The sequence below is a fragment of the Gobio gobio genome, assembly GCF_949357685.1.
Source record: "Gobio gobio genome assembly, chromosome: 20".
Taxonomy (NCBI): domain Eukaryota; kingdom Metazoa; phylum Chordata; class Actinopteri; order Cypriniformes; family Gobionidae; genus Gobio; species Gobio gobio.
This window is the reverse complement of record NC_137113.1, coordinates 2,446,783-2,456,953: the sequence shown is the minus strand read 5'-3', so window position 1 is coordinate 2,456,953 and position 10,171 is coordinate 2,446,783. Positions and strand designations below refer to the sequence as shown.

The window sequence follows — 10,171 nt, the reverse complement described above, 5'->3', positions numbered from 1 at the left end:
ATCCTCACTGGTTGTGTTCCTGTAGAGCTGGATCTGCAGGGGAACGTCCTCAAGACTCTGCCAGAGGCGATTGGGGACATGGAGCATTTGGTCAGCATCAACCTGTCCAGAAACCAGCTGACCGCCTTCCCTGATCACCTGACCGACGTCAGCAGCCTCCAGCACATCAGCCTGGAGGAGAACCACATCACAGGTCATCAGCCATTGGCTGCTTTAGTTAGAAGGCGGGGCTTATTCCGCCATATTACGCATTGCACTTTCTCCCATTCATAAGTAATGAGTGCAGCATCTTCGTGTATATACAGTCTTAATATGCTTTTTAAGGAATAGTTATTGCCCAAAATTAATAAAATAATACATATAACAGTACACAAACATTTATTAAAATGATTGAATTTGGTTTAAATAAAAATAATAGATATAACTTGATTAAAATGAATGAAAAATAAATAAATACATTGATTTAAATAAATAAAATAATACATATAACAGCATGTTAATAATTGAGTAAAATTAATGAATTAATACATTTAAATAACTGAATAAAATAATAGATATAACAGTACATTAATAATTGATTAAACTGAATGAAAAAAATAATACATTAATTAAATTTTGATTTAAATGAATAAAATAATACATATAACAGTATATTAAATTGAATGAATAAAACATTAATTTAAATAAAAAATATCGATATAACAGTATATAAACGATTGATTAAAATTCATGAAAAATAAATAAATAAATTGACTTAAATAATAATAATTGATATAACAGGATATTAAAAATGGATAAATACATTGATTTAAAAAAATAAAATAATAGATATAACAGTATTTTAATAATTGATTAAAATGAATGAATAAATTAATTTAAATAAATAAAATAATACATATAACAAATAAATTGATTTAATTTAATGAATGAAAAAATAAAACATTTAATTTAAATAAATAAAATAAGATATCACAGTTCATCAAACATTAATTACATTGAATGAATAAATAAATAAGAAATATGGTTTAAATAAATAATAAAATAAATTATAGATATAACAGTGCATTAAAAATGTATTAAAATTGATTTGAATAAATAAAAGTATACTTAACAGTGCATTAAAAATAGATTTAAATCAATGAAAAAATCAATGAAATGTTTTTTATTTGAGCTTTCATTAGTGACACTGATCTGCAGTTTTCCATGCAGCGCTGTCAAAAGAAACTCCATCAATAATCATAAACTACTAAACTTCTCATTTTCCACACATCTTCTGCTGTCATATATAACATGAGGAGGAGTAAACACTCATTATTAGCTGAATTATCTCTTTAATTACGTTCCAAACTGAGTGAAAACAAGCATGAAGTGTGCTAGCACTGATACACACTAATCAGAGTAATTAACACTCATTAGTGTGTGTCATTCAACACAACACTAATGGACAGATCGCTGTCACTTCACAGAAACCACTTCATGTGAGCAGAGTAAAGCTGGATCGTTTCCAGACACACACACACACACACACACACACACTCATTATACAAAACTCAAAGGGGATTATTAGAGTAACTGTAATGAAATCATCACTAATTGTCATGACAATAATGTCACAACGCATTATGATCTTATGAATAATTGTAACCACAGTTATAACACATTATAATATTTATTGAACACACCTTTAGAAAGTATAATGCATTCAAACAACCAATTTCAGATGCATATGAACTATTATTTATGAATATAATGCAGTGCATCCGGAAAGTATTCACAGCGCTTCACTTTTGAACACACATGAGCTTTAATGCGGATCCCATTCTTCATCTGTAGGGTTTAATATGGAGTCTCAGCTCTAACAGCTCCAGCTCTTCTTTCCTCAAGGTTTAGGAGTGTGTTTATGGGGAATCTTCATTAGTGATGTTGGAGAAGGCCTGGCTCTCAGTCTCCGCTCTAATTCATCCCAAAGCTGTTCTATCGGGTTGAGGTCAGGACTCCAGTTCCTCCACACCAAACTCCTCATCATGTCTTTATGGAGACGCTTTGAGCACTGGTCAGTCATGCTGGGACTGGAAGGGGCCGTCCCCAAACTGGTCCCACAAAGTTGGGAGCATGAAATTGTCCAAAATGTCTTGGTGAAGCATTAAAGGGATAGTTCACCCAAAAATGAAAATAAGCCCATGATTTACTCTCCCTCAAGTCATCCGAGGTGTGTATGACAGTCTTCTTTCAGACGAATAAAATCTGAGTTATATTACAAATGTTCAGGCTAATCCAAGCTTTATAATGGCAGTAATAGTTGCTCTGTTTTTGAAGTCCATAAAAAATGCATCTGTCCATCATATAACTGCTCCACGCGGCTCTGGGGTGTTAATAAAGGCCTTCTGAAGCGAATCGATGCATTTGTGTAAGAAAAATATCCATATTTAAAAATGTATTTCATTTTTTTTCTATGGCTCTGCATCAGCTCGCGCCATCACTTCCGATGAATAAGGTCAAAATACCGGCGCGATCACAGATATATACATAGATTCCTCATTAGTGCCTGCGGATCGGTCGAATGAGGCTATATCTTTGATCACGCCAGTATTTTGACCTTATTCGCCGGAAGTTATGGCACTGGGAATACTAGATGACGTTCGTCTGATAAGAGGAAAAATATTGTTATTGTAAATATAATATAAATATTGACAAATACTGTTGGGTTTCTCACAGAAACCGATGGTTTGGTGTCTGAAGACATCAATGTGACGCCACGAGGCGCAGGTTTAATGAGGATTCATATGTCTGTGTGTTTTTACTCTCCTTGCTCTCATCCTCTAAAATATCCCCATTGACATCATTATACGATTATCACACTGCAGCGGCTGGAGTTAAACATCTTAATTTGTGTTCGACTGAAGAAACAAACACACCTACATCTCGGATGCCCTGGGGGTGAGCAGATCAACATAAACATTTCGTTTTTGGGTGAACTATCCCTTTAAGAGTTCCTTTCACTGGAACTAAGGGGCCAACCCCTGAAAAACAACCCCACCCCATAATCCCCCCTCCACCAAACTTCACACTTGGCACAATGCAGTCAGGCAAGTCCCGTTCTCCTGGCAACCGCCAAACCCAGACTCGTCCATGGGATTGTCAGACAGAGAAGCGTGATTGGTCACTCAGAGAACACGTCTCCACTGCTCTAGAGTCCAGTGGTGGCACACTTTACCCCACTGCATCCCACGCTTTGCATTGCACTTGGTGATGTTTGGCTTGGATGAGCGGCTCGGCCATGGAAACCCATTCCATGAAGCTCTACACACTGTTCTTGAGCTCATCTGAAGGACACAGGAGTCTGGAGGTCTGGAGCTCTTGACTCTGTGACCCTCAGCATGCGCTGACCCCGCTCTGTGACCCTCAGCATGCGCTGACCCCGCTCTGTGACCCTCAGCATGCGCTGACCCCGCTCTGTGATTTCAGTTCCCAATCGCTTCCACTTTGTTATAATCCCACTAACAGTTGAGCGTGGAATATTTAGTATAATATTTGGACTTATTGCACAGGTGTCCACCGATCACGAGTTCTCTGAGCTCCTGAGAGCGACCCATTCTCTCACTGATGTGTGTAGAAGCGAACACACACACACACACACACGCTCCTGAGAGCGGCCCATTCTCTCACTGATGTGTGTAGAAGCGAACACACACACACACACACACACACACGCTCCTGAGAGCGGCCCATTCTCTCACTGATGTGTGTAGAAGCGTCTGCAGGCCTAGAGCTTGAGTTACACACCTGTTATAAACCAACCAAACTTGACAAACAGACCGAAAGTTTCTTCTCAAACTAAATGTGCATCTCAGCTTTAGAGAATCCATGGTCATAATGTTTGGCTCAGAGAGTTCAGAGAGTGTGTCAGTCTATCTCAGAGAGTCATGATCTATTAAGTGCACATGATGAACAAGAACGTGGTTAAGATTTCAGTATTGACAAGAGTTGAAAACCAGCCGAACAATGCCTCTGGACGTATTAAAAAATGTATGTGTATATGAATAATTGACAGATACAGACATCAATGCACAACACAACTGACTTCCACAGCTTCTGATACTGAGTGTTTGCCAACAGGATTCCGGAGCATTCCATTGGTCAGTCAGACAGATAGTCCCGCCCCAAACTCACGTGATTGGTTGAGTCCGATGACGTCAAACAACAGTTTAACACGCATGCGATTCATTTGTTCAGTTTAATACATTAGACATTCAGACAGCACTTGGACACACACACACTTATGTCAAACTGCTCGTTTTGTTGAGTATCCTCATCAAGTAAAGAGTTGTGAGAGAATGAGTCGGCTCTTAAAGTGACAGTAGCCTCATAAACCTGCTGCTGTCTGTCATTAATAATCTTAAAGTGACAGTAGCCTCATAAACCTGCTGCTGTCTGTCATTAATGATCTTAAAGTGACAGTAGCCTCATAAACCTGCTGCTGTCTGTCATTAATGATCTTAAAGTGACAGTAGCCTCATAAACCTGCTGCTGTCTGTCATTAATGATCTTAAAGTGACAGTAGCCTCATAAACCTGCTGCTGTCTGTCATTAATGATCTTAAAGTGACAGTAGCCTCATAAACCTGCTGCTGTCTGTCATTAATGATCTTAAAGTGACAGTAGCCTCATAAACCTGCTGCTGTCTGTCATTAATGATCTCTCACTGCTGTGGCTGAATCACTTCTGTAGCTTTAATAATATGTGTTTGTTAACTTTATTCATTACCTGTTAGAAAATCTTACAGCTCCATTTCCAAGGTCACAAAACAACGAGAACAATCCCTTTTGTCTATCCATCCATCCGTCCGTCCATCCATCTATCAGCCTGCCCATCCATCTGTCTATGCATCCACCCATCCATCTGTCTATCCATCCACCCATCAGTCTCTCTATCCATCCACCCATCCATCAGTCTCTCTATCCATCCACCATCCATCAGTCTGTCTCTCTATCCATCCACCCATCCATCTGTCTATGCATCCACCCATCCATCTGTCTATCCATCCACCCATCCATCAGTCTGTCTATCCATCCACCCATCCATCAGTCTGTCTATCCATCCACCCATCCATCAGTCTGTCTATCCATCCACCCATCCATCAGTCTGTCTATCCATCCACCCATCCATCAGTCAGTCTATCCATCCACCCATCCATCAGTCTGTCTATCCATCCACCCATCCATCAGTCTCTCTATCCATCCACCCATCCATCAGTCTGTCTATCCATCCACCCATCCATCAGTCTGTCTATCCATCCACCCATCCATCAGTCTGTCTATCCATCCACCCATCCATCAGTCTCTCTATCCATCCACCCATCCATCAGTCTGTCTATCCATCCATCCACCCATCCATCTGTCTATCCATCCACCCATCCATCAGTCTGTCTATCCATCCATCCATCCACCCATCCATCTGTCTATCCATCCACCCATCCATCAGTCTGTCTGTCTATCCATCTTTCTATCCATCCACCCATCCATCTGTCTATCCATCCACCCATCCATCTGTCTATCCATCCACCCATCCATCAGTCTGTCTATCCAGCCACCCATCCATCTTTCTATCCATCTACCCATCCATCTGTCTATCCATCCATCTATCAGCCTGCCCATCCATCTGTCTATCCATCCACCCATTCACCTTTCTATCCATCCACCCATCCATCTTTCTATCCATCCACCCATCCATCTGTCTATCCATCCACCCATCCATCTGTCTATCCATCCACCCATCCATCAGTCTGTCTATCCATCCACCCATCCATCTTTCTATCCATCTACCCATCCATCTGTCTATCCATCCATCTATCAGCCTGCCCATCCATCTTTATATCCATCCACCCATCCATCTGTCTATACATCCACCCATCCACCTTTCTATCCATCCACCCATCCATCAGTCTGTCTATCCATCCACCCATCCATCAGTCTGTCTATCCATCCATCTTTCTATCCATCCACCCATCCATCTGTCTATCCATCCGTCCGTCCATCAATCTATCAGCCTGCCCACCCATCCATCAGTCTGTCTTTCCATCCACCCATCCATCTTTCTATCCATCCACCCATCCATCTGTCTATCCATTCACCCATCCATCGGTCTATCCATCCACCCATCCATCGGTCTATCCATCTACCCAACCATCAGTCTGTCTATCCACCCATCAGTCTGTCTATCCATCCACCCAGCCATCTTTCTATCATCCACCCATCCATCAGTCTGTCTATCCATCCACCCATCCATCTGTCTATCCATCCACCCATCCATCTTTCTATCATCCACCCATCCATCAGTCTGTCTATCCATCCACCCATCCATCTGTCTTTCCATCCACCCATCCATCTTTCTATCCATCCACCCATCCATCTGTCTATCCATTCACCCATCCATCTGTCTATCCATTCACCCATCCATCGGTCTATCCATCTACCCAACCATCAGTCTGTCTATCCATCCACCCAGCCATCTTTCTATCATCCACCCATCCATCAGTCTGTCTATCCATCCACCCATCCATCTGTCTATCCATCCACCCATCCATCTTTCTATCATCCACCCATCCATCTGTCTATCCATCCACCCATCCATCTGTCTATCCATCCACCCATCCGTCCGTCCATCCATCAGCCTGCCCATCCATCCGTTTATCCATCCATCTGTCTATCCATCCATCCATCTGTCTATCCATCCATCTGTCTGTCTATCCATCCACCCATCTATCAGTCTGTCTATCTATCATCCACCCATCCATCAGTCTGTCTATCCATCCACCCATCTGTCTGTTTATCCATCCATCCACCCATCCATCAGTCTGTCTATCCATCCACCCATCCGTCTATCTCTCAGACTGTCTATCCATCCACCCATCCATCAGTCTGTCTATCCATCCACCCATCCATCTGTCTATCCATCCACCCATCCATCTGTCTATCCATCCACCCATCCATCTCTCTATCCATCCACCCATCCGTCTATCTCTCAGACTGTCTATCCATCTACCCATCCATCTGTCTGTTTATCCATCCACCCATCTATCAGTCTGTCTATCCATCCACCCATCCATCTCTCTATCCATCCACCCATCCGTCTATCTCTCAGACTGTCTATCCATCCACCCATCCATCTGTCTGTTTATCCATCCACCCCCCATCTGTCTGTCTATCCATCCACCCATCTATCAGTCTGTCTATCCATCCACCCATCCATCAGTCTGTCTATCCATCCACCCATCCGTCTGTCTATCCATCCACCCATCTGTCTATCCCTCAGACTGTCTATCCATCTATCCATCCATCTGTCTGTTTATCCGTCCACCCACCCTTTTCCACCCCCCCATCTGTCTGTCTGTCTATCCATCCATCAATCAGTCTGTCTATCCGTCCACCCATCCAGCAGTCTGTCTATCCCTCCACCCATCTGTCTGTCTGGCCAACCATCTATCAGCCTGCCCATCCATCCGTCTATCCATCCATCCCTCCACCCATCTGTCTGTCTATCCATCATTCCATCCGTCAGTCTGTCTATCCATCCATCCATCAATCAGCCTGTCTATCCATCCACCAATCCATCTGTCTGTCTATCCATCTATCTGTCTGTCTATCTGTCCATCTATCAAATGTATTTCTTTAGGATTAAAACTTTTTGATGAGGAAATAATGAATAATGCTCATTGTATTTAATGAAATGATTCTCAGTCCACCTTCAGTCTGTATCTGATCTGTGTCTCCAAAGGAAGTGAATAGAGAAAGGGGGAGATAGTAAGAAGGCTGGAGGGCTGATGCTGCACACGTCTCACTCTCTCACTCTCTCTCTCTCTCACTCTCTCTCTCTCTCTCTCTCTCTCGCTCTCTCACTCTCACTCTCTCTCTCTCACTCTCACTCTCTCTCTCTCTCTCTCTCTCTCTCTCTCTCTCTCTCTCTCTCAGAGTTGCCGCTGGAGAAGCTGTCGCTCATGCCGTCTCTGGAGACTCTGGATGTGAGATGTAACCCACTGAAGGCCGACTCCGCGTCTGTCCCGCATCAGTTCACACTCCTCACATAAACACAGGAGGAGCGTCTGTGTGTTCCTGCGCGGGATGAATATCTGAATCTGCCAATAAATATTTATTGAGCTGTGCAAATTATGTTTGCTTTGTGCTGGACAGATGACTCCGTCTGTGATGGTCAACTGTACCTGGACACAGAATTATAATATAAATTCACAAAGGCTTTTTGTCAGTTTGTCCTCCATAACATCATTACATTTTCTATGAATATTTAATGCTGTGTTCACATTGTGTGAACGGAATTACCGTAATTATGAGATTCGCCGCTCGTTTCTGTGGCAATGTTCAAAAAAATGTATCCATTTGTCTGTGTTATTTAGGAAAGTTACATTAATATTAACTACATTAATTTTGAATATGCTTAGTAGGTCCATCAGGTTACAGAGGCAGTTAATAAAACAGCATATTGAACAGAAATATGGATATATGAAATGTACTTGTTAAAAATGTTACTTTCTTCTCTGGAACACAAAAAAAGATATTTAGATTAGAACAGGTTTTGTCTATAAAATGAAAGTCCACATTTTTATTTATAATATATATATATATATGATATATTAATGGGTTCATATTAAATATTTATATATACTACACTATATACACACACATATGAACACACCAGAGAGAAAAAATACATACATTATATACACACATATATATAAATATATATATATAAATAATTAATTATTCCCTGGTATGTATTATTATTTTACCTGTCGTAGTGACTGCCTTCTGGATCAGGACCTAAAAATATTGTGACATTGATATTAAAGCATAAGCAGCAAAACTTAACGGGATCAGTTATGCTATATTTTATATATATATATATTCTGTCATAATAGTTAGCTACTTTCTTCTGTGGAACACAAAAAAAGATATTTAGATTTTTCTCAACAGATTTTGTCTATAAAATGAAAGTCCACATTTTTATTTATTATATATAAGATATATTAATGTGTTTATATTATATATTTTTATATACTACACTATATACACACACACATATAAGAACACACCAGAGAGAAAAAATACATACATTATATACACATATATATATATAATACATTTTTCCCTGGTGTGTATTCTTATTATTTGACCTGTCATAGTGACTGCCTTCTGGATCAGGACCTAAAAATATTGTGGCATTGATATCCAAGCATAAGCAGCAATGCAAGATGTTTATCATATCACAGTTCAAATAGCAATCCGCAGTTTTTCCGGCTGAGCGAGTCGTGGATCTCCTGGATCTGAGCACTGATGGAGCACCTGTGGTTCTCCTCCGCTGAATACAAACACCCCAGCTTCACCTCTCAGGAGTGAAAGTTTTGACGTTTCTGATTGTTAACATGATGGAGGTTTAACGACTGGAGAAACTGAGGTGCTAATGCGGGTGTAGGCAGAATATTCCAGTCTGCTCTCCAGTGACAATCCCCACTTGAAAAACTGCGAATCCTGGAGAAAGGATCAGGAGCCCTCGAGCTGAAGAGCCTGTTATCTGTGATTACAGCCCCAAACCACCGGAGACACTGAGAGCGAACCTCAAGCCTTCAGCAGAGAGAGAGCACACACACCGCTCCGCTTCAGCAGAGAGAGAGCACACACACCGCTCCGCTTCAGCAGAGAGAGAGCACACACACCGCTCCGCTTCAGCAGAGAGAGAGCACACACACCGCTCCGCTTCAGCAGAGAGAGAGCACACACACCGCTCCGCTTCAGCAGAGAGAGAGCACACACACCGCTCCGCTTCAGCAGAGAGAGCACACACACCGCTCCGCTTCAGCAGAGAGAGCACACACACCGCTCCGCTTCAGCAGAGAGAGAGCACACACACCGCTCCGCTTCAGCAGAGAGAGAGCACACACACCGCTCCGCTTCAGCAGAGAGAGCACACACACCGCTCCGCTTCAGCAGAGAGAGCACACACACCGCTCCGCTTCAGCAGAGAGAGAGCACACACACCGCTCCGCTTCAGCAGAGAGAGCACACACACCGCTCCGCTTCAGCAGAGAGAGAGCACACACACCGCTCCGCTTCAGCAGAGAGAGCACACACACCGCTCCGCTTCAGCAGAGAGAGAGCACACAC

The 10,171-nt window shown here is 42.0% G+C and overlaps 1 protein-coding gene across 3 annotated transcripts in view; it reads left to right on the top strand.

Annotated features, from left to right (window-relative positions):
• Nucleotides 1–8,500, top strand: part of lrrc20 (leucine rich repeat containing 20) — a 15,136-nt gene extending 6,636 nt beyond the window's left edge. For 2 of the 3 annotated variants that reach the window (XM_079846201.1, XM_079846203.1), the window contains exons 4-5: nucleotides 26–193; nucleotides 7,967–8,500. In XM_079846201.1, coding sequence (XP_079702327.1) covers nucleotides 26–193; nucleotides 7,967–8,082 — 284 coding nt within the window. In that variant the 3' untranslated portion in view covers nucleotides 8,083–8,500. The remainder of the gene's footprint in view (nucleotides 1–25; nucleotides 194–7,966) is intronic. The other variant, XM_079846202.1, reaches the window with a different exon arrangement.
• Nucleotides 8,501–10,171: the final 1,671 nt, after the last annotated feature.